At 54.7% G+C, this 15206-nt stretch overlaps 7 protein-coding genes across 7 annotated transcripts; 3 read left to right on the top strand and 4 right to left on the bottom strand.

Moving 5' to 3' along the window:
* Positions 1-132: 132 nt before the first annotated feature.
* Positions 133-1364, top strand: INS49_004518 (uncharacterized protein; the record flags this gene model as incomplete). The annotated part of the gene is made up of 2 exons (XM_043165307.1): positions 133-866; positions 965-1364. The coding sequence occupies 2 exons, from the start codon at positions 133-135 to the stop codon at positions 1362-1364; spliced, it is 1134 nt and encodes a 377-aa protein (XP_043018022.1).
* A 1453-nt stretch (positions 1365-2817) lies between these two features.
* Positions 2818-4682, top strand: INS49_004517 (uncharacterized protein; the record flags this gene model as incomplete). The annotated part of the gene is made up of 4 exons (XM_043165306.1): positions 2818-2829; positions 3218-3535; positions 3601-3867; positions 3939-4682. The coding sequence occupies 4 exons, from the start codon at positions 2818-2820 to the stop codon at positions 4680-4682; spliced, it is 1341 nt and encodes a 446-aa protein (XP_043018021.1).
* A 1396-nt stretch (positions 4683-6078) lies between these two features.
* On the bottom strand, positions 6079-7435 carry INS49_004516 (uncharacterized protein; the record flags this gene model as incomplete). The annotated part of the gene is made up of 2 exons (XM_043165305.1): positions 6079-6238; positions 6306-7435. The coding sequence occupies 2 exons, from the start codon at positions 7433-7435 to the stop codon at positions 6079-6081; spliced, it is 1290 nt and encodes a 429-aa protein (XP_043018020.1).
* Positions 7436-8242: 807 nt separating this feature from the next.
* INS49_004515 (uncharacterized protein) lies at positions 8243-9545 on the top strand (the record flags this gene model as incomplete). Its single annotated transcript, XM_043165304.1, has 3 exons — positions 8243-8372; positions 9017-9196; positions 9334-9545. The coding sequence occupies 3 exons, from the start codon at positions 8243-8245 to the stop codon at positions 9543-9545; spliced, it is 522 nt and encodes a 173-aa protein (XP_043018019.1).
* A 413-nt stretch (positions 9546-9958) lies between these two features.
* INS49_004514 (uncharacterized protein) lies at positions 9959-10795 on the bottom strand (the record flags this gene model as incomplete). Its single annotated transcript, XM_043165303.1, has 1 exon — positions 9959-10795. One exon carries the CDS (start codon positions 10793-10795, stop codon positions 9959-9961), a length of 837 nt encoding a protein of 278 aa, XP_043018018.1.
* A 549-nt stretch (positions 10796-11344) lies between these two features.
* Positions 11345-12270, bottom strand: INS49_004513 (uncharacterized protein; the record flags this gene model as incomplete). The annotated part of the gene is made up of 2 exons (XM_043165302.1): positions 11345-11644; positions 11710-12270. The coding sequence occupies 2 exons, from the start codon at positions 12268-12270 to the stop codon at positions 11345-11347; spliced, it is 861 nt and encodes a 286-aa protein (XP_043018017.1).
* Positions 12271-13017: 747 nt separating this feature from the next.
* INS49_004512 (uncharacterized protein) lies at positions 13018-14942 on the bottom strand (the record flags this gene model as incomplete). Its single annotated transcript, XM_043165301.1, has 5 exons — positions 13018-13059; positions 13113-13211; positions 13277-14318; positions 14385-14557; positions 14661-14942. The coding sequence occupies 5 exons, from the start codon at positions 14940-14942 to the stop codon at positions 13018-13020; spliced, it is 1638 nt and encodes a 545-aa protein (XP_043018016.1).
* Positions 14943-15206: the final 264 nt, after the last annotated feature.

Here is a 15206-nt window from a genome sequence, read left to right as displayed (position 1 = left end):
CTACCAGAGTGCCCAGATCAAGGCGTAGCGTCAAACAAAACGAACTCGAGATGGAGTCGTATTCGGATTTCAGGACGAGCCGGGGCTGATGGGGTTGAGATGGTCTAATCTCCCACAGCTGACCCGTCATTTATGCCACGACCCCCTTCAACCTCAACCATCCGTCTCAAGAACTCTCACCCCTCTCTGATCCGAACGCAGCCCAACACGAAGATGGCAGAGCCAAAGGAGCAAAAGGCAACATCACCGCCGCCCTGCAAGGGCACCATCCTCGTCACAGGCGCCAACGGCGGCCTCGGCAGGGGCTTCATCACCGCACTGAGCAGATCCCCGTACGCCAAGGACCATCACGGCATCTACCTAGATCGCGACGATGCCGCGGCGCAGGAGATAGGCACCTTCATCAAGACCAAGGTGCAGCCCAAGAGCAACAACCACCAGTGGGAGACGTCCGCCCTCGACCTAGGCAGCCTGGCCAAGATCCGCGCCTTCGCGGCCACCATCAACGCGCGCGTGGCAGAGGGTTCGCTCGAGCCCATCCGCGCGCTCGTCCTCGTCGCCGGCTACCTGGATGTCGCGCCCGAGGCGTCAAAGCCGCGGCGGTTCACGGAGAACGGCCACGAGGCTGTGTGGGGCATCAACTACCTGGCCAACTTCCTGCTGGTGCTTCTGCTCCTGCAGTCGATGGACAAGGAGCACGGGCGCGTCGTCATGGTTTCCAGCTGGTCGCATAACCCGTATGATAAGCGGAATGCTGTGACGAAGCATCTCGGCCTGCCGGAGTACAAGGTCCAGTACCGCGACACCGACACGCTGGCCAAGGGCGTCGAGTACCCGGACGAGGGGCAGAAGGCCGGGTTGAGGAGGTACGGGGCTAGCAAGGCGTGTCTGGTGATGTTTATGTGCGTCTCCTTCTCCAATGATGTTGAACTACTGCGGCAGGCGTTCTGACACAAGACTACAGGTTCGAGCTCCAGAGGCGACTCTCGGTAGACCCAGAGCTCTCCAAGATCTCTGTTATTGCTATGGAGCCTGGTGCGATGATCACCAACATCGCAACAGGCGGCAAGCAGTCAAAGACTTTTAGCAAGGTGGCCATAACGCTATCCAAACTAACATCGGCCGTGGCGCCGAACTCGCCCCTGCGGACGCCATTGAAGTCCGGAGAGCACCTGTTGCGAGCCAGCTTCGACACGAAGGAATTGGGCGAGCACCCCAAGGCGACCTATCTCGACGGTGGAAAGAAGCGAAAGCCTGGGGACGAGGTGCAGGATGAGGAGAAGCAGAAGAGGCTGTGGGGGGACACTTTGAAGCTTGTGAACCTGCAACCGGGGGAGACGGCACTACAGGATTTGACTGTCTAGACTGATTTTCTACACCTCAACTTTTACGCTACTAACTTTAATAGGAACCTGTTCTGCAGATACAAGTCTTTGAATTATACCCCATTTGTCTCCTCGCCTGAATGGTCTATCGTATCCCATGGTTCAAATGCTAAGTTATATTCTGCCGCTGATTGCTTGACCGCATAATCTACTCCATCGCGGTCTCGTCAGCTTTGTGATGATTGCCTTCGGACTCGATCTGCATGTTTTATTGCTCATATTCATCGGAGTGCCAGGCTGTTAAGGCCGGGGTGCGTACGAGTTCGGACGAACTTGCTTGCCAGCCAACAGAAGCCTTGTCCACCACCACCACCACCACCAACACCACGACGTCACTCCCACTTAACCGATGAAAAACACCGTTTTTCACATCCCAGTAGTCCAGTCGTCAAGCCGCTAAACTTACATTATGAGAAATACTAACCAGTTCACAGAGGCCGTGTTCGACCGTTGAGTCGAAACCAAAAAGTCCATGTTGGCGTGTTCTAACGTCAAGTCACATGGCAATCAGGGGACGGTATTTAAGGGATGGTAGTTAAGGGACGGCAGTGACTGCTGCGAGCTGACGGCAGGAAGGGTGTCCGGCTAAGTAAGTACCAGCCCCTTCCATTACACACATATCTGCTTGACGACTGGGCTCTGGGTGTTGCTGCTACTCTCTGATGACTCCTGCTCGACTTATACCTCTTCTTTTTTCTTTTTTCCCCACTGGCATTTTTACTTTTTGTACCTTGCTTGTGTTAACCTGTGCACCTTTAGACAAGGCTCACCTTTAAATGAATGCTAGCTCTCTGCGTTAGAGAGGGAGGTCAAGGGCAATCGCCTTAGGATGTGTCATGCAGTGGCCTCGACTGTCACGGTACCCACTACAGTGGCCCGCCTTATAAACACCGCAGCTTCGCCTGCGGCTTGTAGACTTCTAGTTTTCCTTTCTTCGCGCAACAACAAGTTGTTACTACGGCTTGTATGCTGCACCGTAACATCGACGCACAACGGTACGGCCTAGCTAGGCTCTCCATTGATGACGGCAGCCCTTCAAATCATGCCACATTGAAATTTGAGTTATGGCGGATTGGCATTTTTGCGTTATTCAATCTGAGACTCTGGGTGCGCAGTGTGAAGCGTTGGTACTGTTCAAGTTCATAAGAAAACGAAAAATCCAGCACTGGAATTGAAATACCGAATGATCTTTTTGTACCTTGACACATTTGACTGTCCGAATAGACTCCACAAATGGTGCTCTCCGGTCTCCATGTGGTTGCTCTGAACTGTGGCCTTTGCAGACATGTTCTTGGCTGCAATTTATTGGGCCCACCAAACGTTGATAGATGAGGCTATCACCACATTGACGCCGAAAGCAGATCGGGTAATCGGCCAAGACGACAGGCTGGGTTTAGGCAATTGACAGGGGACCACGCCTGAGATTAGAAGGATGACGCAAAGGGTTGGGGCTAGACCTTGGTACTGAAGCTGGAGCTCTGCCGCGGTTCAGTGACGTCAAGGCCGTGTAACGCTGCGGTAGATAGCTTCAGGTCCAAGGAGTGGGCGATCGCGCTCCAGGTCCAGGTTTTCAAAACGTGATGTGAATTCTGGGTGGTGGTCCAGCCGCCAGGAATTTTCTCGGCTTCCCCAAGGCGATATAGGCCTGCTTCTCCCAGTTTCAATCTCAATTGCACGATTCCTGCTTCACCTTTACTGACCTCTGCTACTTGCATTGCCCCTCGAAGATCGCGATATCCGAGAACGCTCCAGCAAGACTAATTCGTCCGCGGTACAAAGAACCCCAGTATCTACAATGCTTCGAAGCACGAGACCACTTCTGAAGCTCCCAGCTCGGGGTTTCCCCCGGGGCGTCGGCGTCAATTGCCCCATTCACGACCTCCCAGACGGGGAAACACACCTCCAGCACAGCGCGGCGAGCTCAGCTCCCCGCGGCAAGGCCCTCGGGGCAGCTCGTGCCCCTGGTGCAGCGGGCGCATTATGCCAATGATAACGTGCGAGACAAGAAGTTCGAGAAAGAGGTGGCACAGCAGAAGCTCGAGTCCCATCCGGAACAGGTCACCGAGGAGTCTAGCGTTCGACCTTCCTACGAGGGGCCCGAGACCAAGCCCTCCGACCCACCTACTACCGCTGGCGTGAAGAAAGACCTGGTTCGTGCAGCCCTAGGAGCCGGAATGCCATACTACATGCCATCGTGCTGACCACCCGCCTCTAGAACACGCTCAAAGAGACGTTTGCCCTCAGAGAAGTTCCCCCTATATCACTCCAGTTGGGTCTCGCAGGCACTCTCCCATACCTCGGAACCTCTCTTGCAACAACCTTCCTTAGCTGGAATCTGAACACGGAATGGCCGTCGCAGTCCCAATTTGTGAACCACTTCTTGATGAGCCACGAGAGCGCCAGCCACTACCTCCACCTACTTGAACCGATCCAGGTCGGCTATGGAGCAGTTATTATCTCCTTCCTGGGTGCCATCCACTGGGTAAGCGCTTGGAAGCCCCTCCCCTTCCGTCGCGGGGCCAATACCCCAGGCTGAATGCTGACAACCCTTAGGGTCTCGAGTACGCGGAAAAGCACCCCGACAAGGCCCGGACGACCTTCCGCTACGGCCTCGGCGTATTAGCCCCCGCCCTGGCCTGGCCAACCATGGTCATGCCCGTGCAGGCCGCACTGACTGCTCAGTTCGGCGCCTTCGTCTTCATGTACTTCGCCGACGCGCGCGCCACCACCCGCGGCTGGGCGCCAACTTGGTACGGAACCTACCGCTTCGTGCTGACCGCCATCGTCGGCGTTTCCCTCTTCATCAGCCTCGTCGGCCGCGAGAAGATCGGCGCTGAGGCGCCACGCCTGACCGGGCTGCGGGAGAAGTTCCACAAGGAGCAACCCAACGAGCTGGACATGAAGAAGTACGAGGAGATGGAAGCCGTCGAGCTTGAGAAGAATAGAAAGAAGAAGGCTGCTGAGGACAGGAAGAAGGCTGCCGAGGAGGAAATAAAGAAGCTGGAGGAGCAGAAGAGCAATGCTGAGAGTGAGAGGAAGAAGGTCGATCAGGAGAAGCCGAAGAAGGGCAAGGCTGAGGCCAAGGAGAAGTCTGGGGACAAGGAGCCCAAGGAGTCCAAGGGCAAGGACGAGACCAAGGATAAGGATGAGTCGAAAGATAAGGGCGAGTCAAAGGGCGAGGAAAAGTCTCAAGAAGATGGAAAAGACGAGGGTAAGAAAGATGAGGGCGGAGATGATGCAAAGGACGGTGGCAAAGAGGAGGGAGGTGAAGACAAGAAGGACGACAAGTCCGAGTAATTCGTGGTGGAACGAAGGCTTTCTGGCGAGGCGTTCTGGGTTCGGTCACATTGGCACATTGGCATTCATTTCTAGCTTGGCGGAAATCCATCTAGGGCGCGGTCTAGATATATTGAAGATAATTTGCTGTCCATTTAATGACACTACCGTCAATCTATGCATGCGAAGCATACCACGTAGTTAATTGGAGACATGCTACTCAGCACATTGGAATTTCCAAACACGGGATTAAACTGGATTAACGAATTCGAGAAATGACGAAGGCGGCTGCAAGCTATCACAAGTCGAATGAACTGTGTCAGACTGCAGTCAAAGTTACCTAGGCATGTTGCCAGCGAAGTGCGTTACATTGCTGCGTTCGCCTCGTCCCAACTCAGTCGGGAGCCAGCCATTCACATGTGATGCCGCCGGTCAGGCAGCCCGAGTCAAACAAATCATGCGGCTCCCCCCAGGGATCTGGCACACGGGATGAAGCGCTGGTACACGTCAATCCTGAGAAATTTCCAGATTGGGTTGGTTATTCGACATTTACCAGATGCGGATGTACGTCATCCCTCAGTGCGCAACATGATGTTCTGGGGATATATATGCGTTGGAAAACGTTAAGAAGAGGGCCTAGAAGCTTAAATATTGACACTCATCCGTTCATCTACCTAGGGATTCGTCTCGCATTTACACAAAGTTTGAACCTCGACAACATTTACTTAGTTTTTAAACTTCCACGCCCACGCATAAAATGGACCCGTAAGATATTCTACCATTTAAATCTATTCACAAGTTCGTGGGGCTGACACACAAGCGAACCAACAGTGCCCCAGAACCTCACCGAGCACACGGCCCAAGGAGAGGAGTCGGCCTCGCAGGAGACATCGTCGCATCTGTATCCAAAGGTCTCGAAGCGCTGACATGTGGGCATCGGAACCCAGCCAGCGAGATCGTCGGAATTGTCTCGGATGGGCTGAAGCGTGGCGCCGGGGAGACTCCAAACAGGCACCCGGAGAAGAGGAGATGAATGAGAGTTGGAAGTGATGGGGGAGTAAAGCACAGATACGTTAGAATTAAGCGTTGTGGTCTCTCTCCATGCCACATGAGACAAGAATGACCTCGGGACCCTTTTCGGATGATGCAGTAACGCGTGAGTGGAACATTGTGCAAATATCACTGCACTCCGATACTCGTCATGCTGTGTTATTAGCATTAAAGAGCCTCTGAGAAAACAGTATGAATTGTTTCCAAACGCGGAACTGAGTCCCGCTCATTTCAAACATGCACTCCCCAGTCAGTTTCCCTCTCAGCCGAATTAAGATCTTCGACGACTTCAATGTGTGCTCAAGACTTTCCTCCCAATACTAAGCATCTTCCCCATTTGAACCCTGCTGTCTCAAATTTTACAATATCACGACCCGTAAGTAGCCTCCCATGGCTGATATCCCGCCATCTGGAAGATCTTTTCAATCTGCCGCCTTCTGACGCCAACATTACCACCATCAAACAGAGGTAAGACCATGGCATCATTGAGGAGCCTCGAGAATGGCTGCGTCTTGGCATACGATGTTCTTCAGATGACCACCAAAGTCAGCACGCACAGCCTTCACAGAGAAAACGAGAATCAGGCGGACTTACATCCCGACAGCCTTCATGGCGTCCACGACACTCTGCACCGCAGCCTCGGACGAGTAGATCTTGGCCTCGAGAGCCAGCTCGAGCCTGGCCTTCCAGTCTCCAGGGCCATTCTCGATGGCATGCAGGGCCTTCCACGTTAGAAGCCGGCTGGTCTCGGCCCGAATCTTGATGTCGATCAACAAGTCTGCCACGCTCTGCTTCTCCAGGATCGGAGCACTTCCTCCGCGCGTGTCCTCCTTGGCGAACCGTAGCGCGGCATCAAAAGTCGCTCGCATGAGCCCCACGCCCATGGCACCCACGAGAGCCGCTGACGAGCCGAAGGTCTGCTCGACTACCTGGGCGCCTTCACCCGGCGGGCAGAGCAGGTTTGCATCCGGGACGCGGAGGTTCGTGAAGCGGCTGTGCGGGCCTGATGCAGAAGGGAAGCCGACGAGCTCCTGTTCAATGAGCACCTTGTATGCGCCCGGGTCGTTGGCGGCGATTACTTCGGGCGTGACAAGCAAGATGAGGATGTCCTCCGCAGGATCCTTGGCCGGATCTGGAGCGCCGCCGTCATCTGAGCAACGACAGACGACGCACTGGAGGTCCGCGCCCTCGCCCTCCCATCCACCGCTGTTGGTGGTCCAGAGCTTCTCGCCATTGATGACCCACTCGGCCCCCTCCTTCCTCGCCGTCGTGCCAAGCCCCTTGCCGCCTTTCTCGAGCCAGTTGGCCGTCCCGCCCGGCTCGGAGTGCACGAAGCTCGCCAGCGGCTCACCCTCGCCGCTCAGGAACTTTGGCAGCAGCCGAGCCCTCTGCTCGTCGCTGGCCGCGAGGATGAATGGGGTCAGCCCCAGCCCCGTCCCGAGGATGGTGAGCGCGGCGGACGGCTCGACCGAGAAGAACTCCTCGACCAGGATGGCGGCGTCGACGAGGCCCTGCGCGCCTCCGCCCAGCGTGGTGGGGACTTGGCCCTTGATCAGGCCGGCTTTGACGGCGGCGGCGTAGATGGGCTTTGTTGCGCGGAACCGGGCTTCCTGTGTTGGGTGTTGGGAGTAGGCTTCCCGGGCATCCTTGAGGTGGGCTTCCGCGAATGCGGCCGCGCCTGCACGGAGTTGGTGTTGCTCTTCTGAGAGGCTGAAATCGATCATCTTGTTCTGGGAAGCAGTATTAAGTAGTACGAAGTGGGTACGATGCAGCAAAATCTTGGATGTGGATGCCAGTCAGCAAGTGGGAGGGACCTGATAAAGATTCTCACATGACCTTGGCCTGTGAACCCCGCTGTCAGACTGCAACAGTTACAGTACCAAGAGTCAAGCTGGCCAACCAGTCAACTTGAAAGACTCCATCTACTCTGGGCAAATTTGGTGCCACCAGACCGGATAGCAATACATTTTCAATACATTGTGTTTGCGGAGAAGTTTGATTTGTCTCATCTGAAAACCAGCTAAGCCACTACCAGCGTAGCCCAAATACACTCCATCCTAGAACATGGTCAGCCATTGCAGTTGGCCAGAGAGCATATGCCTCGGCAGCCATAAGTGAGACATCTGGATTGTCACTGAGCACTGCTGCAGGCCGTTTCTCCCATGCCAAGCACTCGAGCGGGAACGTTTTGATTGACTGAGCGCTGTGTTTTCTTGCAACTCATGGGGAAACCTTGATTCACATACCAGTACAAAAAAAAAAGAAGACGGATATTCGCATCCACCAAAACGGAGGGTACATCCATACATGCTGACACCAGTGCACAATTAACGGCCAAGAAAGACTCTTTGACTGCTTTTTAAAACAACTGGAGCCATTTCTTCTGAGAGCAATCGTCGGAGAGGCTGCCCACTTCTCACGCTCTGTCCATCCCCCCCCCCCCTAAGAATGTATTTCAGTCACACGCCTTGGCTGGAGAACATCTCAGCCGAGCGATGAGAATGCCGCGTGCGACCTGTGTGTGAGTAGTCATGGTAGAGGATGTTGTTTGGACGAAGCAGCAGCGGCGGCACAACACTGGGAGTGGCGGTAACGGCGTGGTAGATAATGAACGGGATATTGGGTATGAGGAGAGGCACACGGACCTCCGGGCGAGGAACTGTGCATCTACATCAAGGCTGGGTATATGATCATCAGCAATACACCTGGTAGTGGTGGATGGGGCAAGGCGATCGAGGCCAACAGCCATCGTGAGGTGGAGGATCATGCGCAGGGAAAGAGGAAGGGGAGTCATGCTGTAATGGGGGATGCTGCTTTGCAGGTTTGGGTACCAAATGAGAAATGCTCGATGAGCTCGTTAAGCCAGGTATGTTTGTGTTCATGCTAGATGGCATGACCTATTAGGAACACCAGCCGAGCAGAGTGGCCACAAAAGATGGTAGGACTCGGGCAGTGGTCTTCGGGGGAAATGCAGGTGATACCTCAAGGACACACCGAGATGGCATGGCAAAAAGGTATTATTACTCTGTGTAAGTGCAGTCCAGGTCCCCAGTCAAGCAGACTCGGGCCCTAAAGATACAGGAAACGATGCATCGGTCTTTGGTCAGAGTCTTCCAGGTTGAGATTGGGAAGGGAGACCATGGGGAATGGGGGATGGGGATGAAAAACCGGGGGCCGCATATGCTTGACGACAAATGGCCCTCGAACTTCACCCTCACATTCATCTGACATCAAGTCCGTAATTCTCTCTTGTCGAGGTGATAGTAGAGGCTTGCGACGAAGAAGCTGATGACTGTGGCGATAAGGCCACAGAGACCAATGCCCCGAGAATCTGCTTGGTCACGACCGCGAGAACAAGACCCGGCGTCACAATCAGGGACATGACGATGATAACGAGCGTAGCTATCCACATCCGCGCAGTGAGCAGCGCTCTGGGTCCGACTTCGGACGGCCGACCGGCGACTTCTGGGTCATCAACCTCCAAGGTGAAAGAGATGTTGTGGTCATTGAGGGCCTGTTCTAGTCTACCCTCGGGCTGCCGCGGGCTCTCGGGCTGCCAGTCATCATTCCCGCCCTGTTGGTGATGATCAAGCTGGATAGCGAGATCGACTGACTAGGAAAGACATCAATGACTATTACTACATCAGCGTGCCGAGCCCAGAGATCCTTCAGCATCTCATCGAAGACCTGGACCATACTTCGGCTTGCCCAGCAGCACAGACTGTTCTGGTGGAGGATGTGTCGGACCTGCGCGCTCTGGGGGCCGCAAAGAGGGAGGAGAGGGCGAAGCGCAGACAGGTCCAAGAAAGACAAGACCTCACCGTCGATACCTAGGGAACCACAGATATAGAGAATTACAAGCGCTGGAAGCTCGGCGTGCAAACCAGGCGCGCACTGGGCGAGCAAATAGATGTCTGGTCACCGCCGTCACTGAATGCATCCTTGCTGAAGTCATGGTCTCCTAAATACGCAACCACCAACTAGGCCTTCCGTCGTGCAACTTTATCTCTCCATACTTGTTCTGTTATTAGTCCAGGGTTTCTTCATATCTCAACAACCCCCCGTATCTTAATGCAGTCAGGCCATCCGAGTGACCGACTGCAGCCTTTCCGGACGCGACACATATCGTGCCAATGCTCTGATGTAGTAGTGTATTGCTAGACGCGCCTGACTGGATACCAGGGAGCTGTAATCGTGGAGCATCCAGGCATCGGCGGGTTGTAGGTTCGAGTAAAGAAATCTTTTGACTAAGGCACGCCACGACCAGCCCTTGTCGCCTTCGCAAGCTCGCTCTGCGCCTTGTCCGTGTGATACCGCTCGTATATGGGCAGGTAATACTCCCTCTCGCTCAACGTGTTCTTGACGCTGTCCCTCCCCTCAATAGCAGCAGCCCACTTCCTCCACCGCTCCCAAGCCTTCTCGTCCGCGCCGCCCTCTCCGGGCTTCGGGATGCCCAGTCCGCCCTCCTTGAAGTGGTCAAACACCCACAGCCGCACCGCCCACGGGCCGAGGATGACATCCGGCATGGTCAGATCTTTGCCCGCAAAGAAAGGTCCCTCCGGGTCAGCATCCTTGATCCATGTCACAAGTGTGTTCAGGAACTCCTTCCGCGCCTCATCAATGCCGTAGGGCTTGTCAGGCGTATGCTGCAGGAACCTGTGGAAGGCCGGGATGATGCGGCTGGTGACATAGTCGATGGACACCCTCAGCTTGGCCTTCTTGAACGGGTCGTCCCTCGGGTACAGCGGGACGTCCGGAAACGTCTCGTCCAGGTAGTCGCAGATGACGCCCGACTCGATCAGCGGCTGCTCGCCGCCGTCCCTGGTCGGCACGCCGAGGGTGGGGACCAGCCCGCGCGGGTTGAGCGCCAGGAACGAGGCCTCCTTCTTGTAGGGGTTGATCTCCTGGTAGCGGTAGGGGATGCCCTTCTCCTCGAGGGTGATCCACGCGCGCTGCACGAAGGGGCAGAACCAGCCCGAGTAGAGGACGTGCTCGCCTGGCTTGCTGGCGTGGGAGTGCGCCTTGACGACCTCGGCTGCGGGGCCGGTGGCGGTTGGGTGGAGTTGTTCGTCTGGGATGGCCATTTTTGATGTTGACTTCCAAGTTTATAGTCGAGGTGGTTTCGTAGACTGAGAAGATGGGATTCCTTTTATCTTCAGCTTTTCAAAGGTGGGAAGTATGTTGAGTTGAGTAGATGGGATCGATTATTAATGAGACATGACGCAATCGAGGCATCGCACTCTCCTTCCCCACTCCCGGCAATCACTGCTCGCGGATGCCCTCCATCTTGAAAGCCTGCCGTTCACTTTTGGAATCGAAGAGCTGGTTTACGTAAAACAGACTTTCATCGAACTTTGTGTAACCGATCATTGCACAATCCATCATACACCACTCGTCTAAGCCCGTTGAAGCCGAGACGTGCCGGCACATGTGATGATCGCCCCTGGGGAGGGATTGTTCAACGTAGCGGTCCCAGAGGTAGTTGTACGGACTTGACTTTAGGTCTTATACAAACTATTACTTATGTACGAGCATATTTATTAACAAAGAGTCTCACTGGCGTTCCACGATACCCATCAGCCACTGGCCAAGACATGAGAGATGCACGATCAGACATGACTTCATGACCCATTCTACTTCCCATCCAAACCGTCCAAAGTAGCTATGTCCTCCGAAGAGATGTCAAAGTCGTATAGCTGCGTGTTCTCAATGATTCTCTCCTTGTGCACGCTCTTTGGCAGCGGCACCCATCCCTTCTGGAGAGCGTACCGAATCAAGACCTGCGCGGGCGACTTCTTGTACTTCTTTGCAATCTCGCCAACGGTGGGGTCATCGAGTTTCTTCCCAGTTGCCAGAGGGCTGTATGCCTGGAGCACAATCCCGTTGTCCTCACAATACTTGACAATTTCTTTCTCTTGGACCCATGGGTTGAGCTGCATTTCTTCGAGTTAATCGAGTTCACCGCAGAGAACGCCATAAGAATGGCTGAAGTGCTTACCTGGATCTGGTTGACATGCGGCGGCCAGACAGTAGCATACTCCTTCATGCCCTGTATGTTCTCGCCATTGAAGTTGCTCACCCCGATACTCCGGGTCTTGCCCTCCTTCAGTAACTTCTCCAGTGCCTGCCACACATTCTTGATGCCCTCAGCACCCATCCGTGGGGTATGGATCAAGAACAGGTCCACATAAGCATCAGCGTCCGCGCCGTCACCATTGATCTTGTTGACGCTCCCCACGAGGCTCGTGTAGTTCTTATCCACGCTCCCCAGGTCGCGCGGGATCTTGGTGGTGAAAAACACATCCTTGCGCTTGACAACGCTCGAGGAGCGCAGAGCTGCGCCGGCCTCGGCCTCGTTGCGGTACGCCTGTGCCGAGTCAACGTGTCGGTAGCCCGCCTCCAGGGCCGTCTCGACCACCGAGGTGCACACGGCGGGGTCGACCTGCCACACGCCGAACCCCAAGCGCGGCATGGTCACTCCATTGGATAGCTTGATGACGCTGTCAAGCTTGAGGTCTGAGGAGCCTGTGGCCCAGACTCTTGAGGTAATGGCGCCCATTTTGTTCTCGTTGCGTGTGATACTGTTCGATGCTTTTTCCTGGCTCGTCGTTGCCTGTAGGTGCGTGGATATTGAAACGCAGGCAGGGTCACATATGGGATGGAGTAGGTGTGCTTAATGGATGAGTGCTCCCGGATATAATGTGCCTGGGCCGCCCCTCCGCGGTGACGGAATGTGACAGAGGGAGCTTGGCCCCCTCCGGGAAGGTAGCTTCCGGGTGTCGCCCTGGAGATCCCGGGGACAAAACCTCACCACGGGAGATGCAGGTTGGCGTCATCTATTACCAGTTGACCAAAGCTTGCCATCGATGCAGGACCGACATGAGAATGCCGACTTCGCTTGAGCAATTTAACACTGAATTGGGCCCGTGGTGAAAGCTCGTCCGATGCCACCAGCTCCTGCTGATGCACATGTGTGCTCACCGGCTAGGCCTCTAAGCATTCTACCTATAAGCGCCCCTCATTCCAGTACACCCCCCAAGCTTGGAGCAAATGCTGGCCCTGCTTCGAGCCAAGGTGAGGCGTGAGTGTAGAGATGGGCCAGATTCCGGCGTGACCTCTTGCTACCCTTACCCTCTTAGAACTTTTAGTTCGTCGTATTCGTCTTTCTGAGGCGTTCTATGGACCTCATAAATAACCTCTCCACCAGGGATTGTATCTCATGCCCCTGCACGTCAGGCAGGGGCTGGAAATTGACCCGTGAACTTCGCTTCGTCTTCCCAGTCTGGCGAATCAACCATCGACCGATTCATCCTGCGCGTTTGCTCCAGCCTCGAATGCGCTCTCCATACTACTCGGTTGTCAGCTCGGAGCCAGAAGTCATGGCATTTGATGTCTACTCACGTAAAACAGTGCGAAGGGAATAGGTATAAATAGCACAGCAATACCACCGAGTAGCGAGTTGCCCGGGCCGACACCCAGTCGGTAGAACAATTCTCTCGCCTGATCGGAGGAAAACGTTAGTTGAGTGAAAACAGGGAGCACAACATCGAGCCATTATAACTCACAAAGAGCGGAAAGGCACCGCCGAGCAAGGCGCGGAACAGAGCGGCGCCAGCGAACAACGACGCTGCGTAGGGTGCGTAGACAATGCCAATATAGGTGTAGACAGAGTTGAAGAGTGTCACGACACCGATAGCGAAGGAGCCGGCGCCGATGGTGGGGACAATCCAGTGGATGCTCTCCCGTGCCGACCACCCGAACCAGAACAGACAGATAGGCAGCGCAAAGCACCCGACAAAGCTTGGCGGGAGGAACATCTCGGGGCGGAAGTTGCTTGACTTCATTGCTGGGACGAGGCGCCGTTTGATCCAGAACAGGAACGCAGTCATAGTGATGGCAGTGAACACGAGGATGCTAAGAAACACGAGGCCCTGCGAACCGACGTTGAAACCGTATATACCGCCAAATACAACAGGGAAGGATTCAAACCATATGAACAGCACACCATAGAGAAGGCCCGCGTAGAGGTCGACAAGCAGGACGATTGGCTCCAAGAAGGTGAGAGTGAAAGCTCTCCCGAGGAGAAGCAGGTTATCCTTGACGGTGTAATGTGTAGTGTCGACTTCGGTCTGGCTTCTGAGGCGTTCATTTCCCGTTGCAGCCCTGAGTCTCTTGGCACGCTTGTAGAGAATATTGGAAGCGCTGGTTTCGGGCAGCAAGAAGAACATTGTGAAGAGCACCGCAGTGCACAGAAACGTGAAAACCCAGATCGTCCATCGCCATCCCGTCGCTGGGGCCAGATAGCCGCCAATGACGGGCCCAAACACAGGGCCAAGAACACCTGCCGACTGCCAAAGGACTAGAGGGTAGGGAACTTGTGTTGGCGGGTACATGTCATTGATAGTACCGCCGCCGGTGGACAGACAAGGGCTGCCACAGAAGCCCGTCACGAACCTGAAGACCAGGAAGACGGAAATATTTGGAGCGAATCCGACAGGGAGTTGAAATACGATGAAGGCAAAAAGTGTCCAGAAGAAGATGTGGGTACGCCCCAACCTGGGAATCTCGGATAATGGCGACCACAGCATAGGCCCGGTACCATAACCACTGGAAATTTCAGATACATCAGCACGGCAGTTATCGAGCATGGACAGTCTAAGATGCATCTCTTACAAGGTGAAAAGCGAGAGCCCCAGCGTTGCAACGACCTCGTTCACACCGAAATCTTCCATGAGGTTCGCCTCGCCGGGTACGTAGATCGAACTTGCGATGTACACGGCAAAGTTGAGAATACACATCTGCAGAGTGATGAGGTGTTTCAAGTTGCTAGGCCAATTCTGCGGATTCTGTCCAAGATCCCAACGTGTCAGAAACGAGCACACAATTGAGCGCCACGTTCAAAACAGCAAAGTCACTCGCCTCCGGATCATCTGGGCCGTACCAGCCCACCACGAGGACTTGGTAAGGACCGTCTCTCGGCGGCATTGATTGTTCATTTTTCTCGACATCTCCATTTAGAGCCTCGCTCATCTGTGTTTCCCTTTCCGACCCATCGATGTTGCCATTAGTGCGCTCTGGCTCGTGTGACTGCTGCGACTCTTGCGGAATGGTTTGTTGGACTGCGCTTTTCCACAGTGACAGATCGATCTCGTCTGGGTACTTGAAAGTGCCATTGCGCGAGACCCACCTCACAAGCTGGCCGAAGATGGTGCTCTGCATGTGAAGCTTCATGATGGGGGACGTCCTGATCAGACTGGTGGAGTCGAGACAGAAAACAGGTTGTCGAGCTGGGAGTTGGTCGTGACTTAGACATGTTGGTAAATTCTCTTATACCTGTATCGTGCATGGCGGCTGGTCATCAGTGTGGGATTGAATTTGTGTGGTAGCAGCGAAGAACGGGATGAAAACAATGATCACGGAGTTTAGCGGTTATTGCCAGCTGGGGCCGCAAAGTCCGTTATGCACGGAATCTCATTGTTGGTGAACTTCAATGGA

This window comes from Diaporthe citri, assembly GCF_014595645.1.
Source record: "Diaporthe citri strain NFHF-8-4 chromosome Unknown scaffold_12, whole genome shotgun sequence".
Lineage (NCBI taxonomy): Eukaryota > Fungi > Ascomycota > Sordariomycetes > Diaporthales > Diaporthaceae > Diaporthe > Diaporthe citri.
Note: the sequence above shows the minus strand (reverse complement) of the source record. Positions and strands in the feature narration are given on the sequence as shown.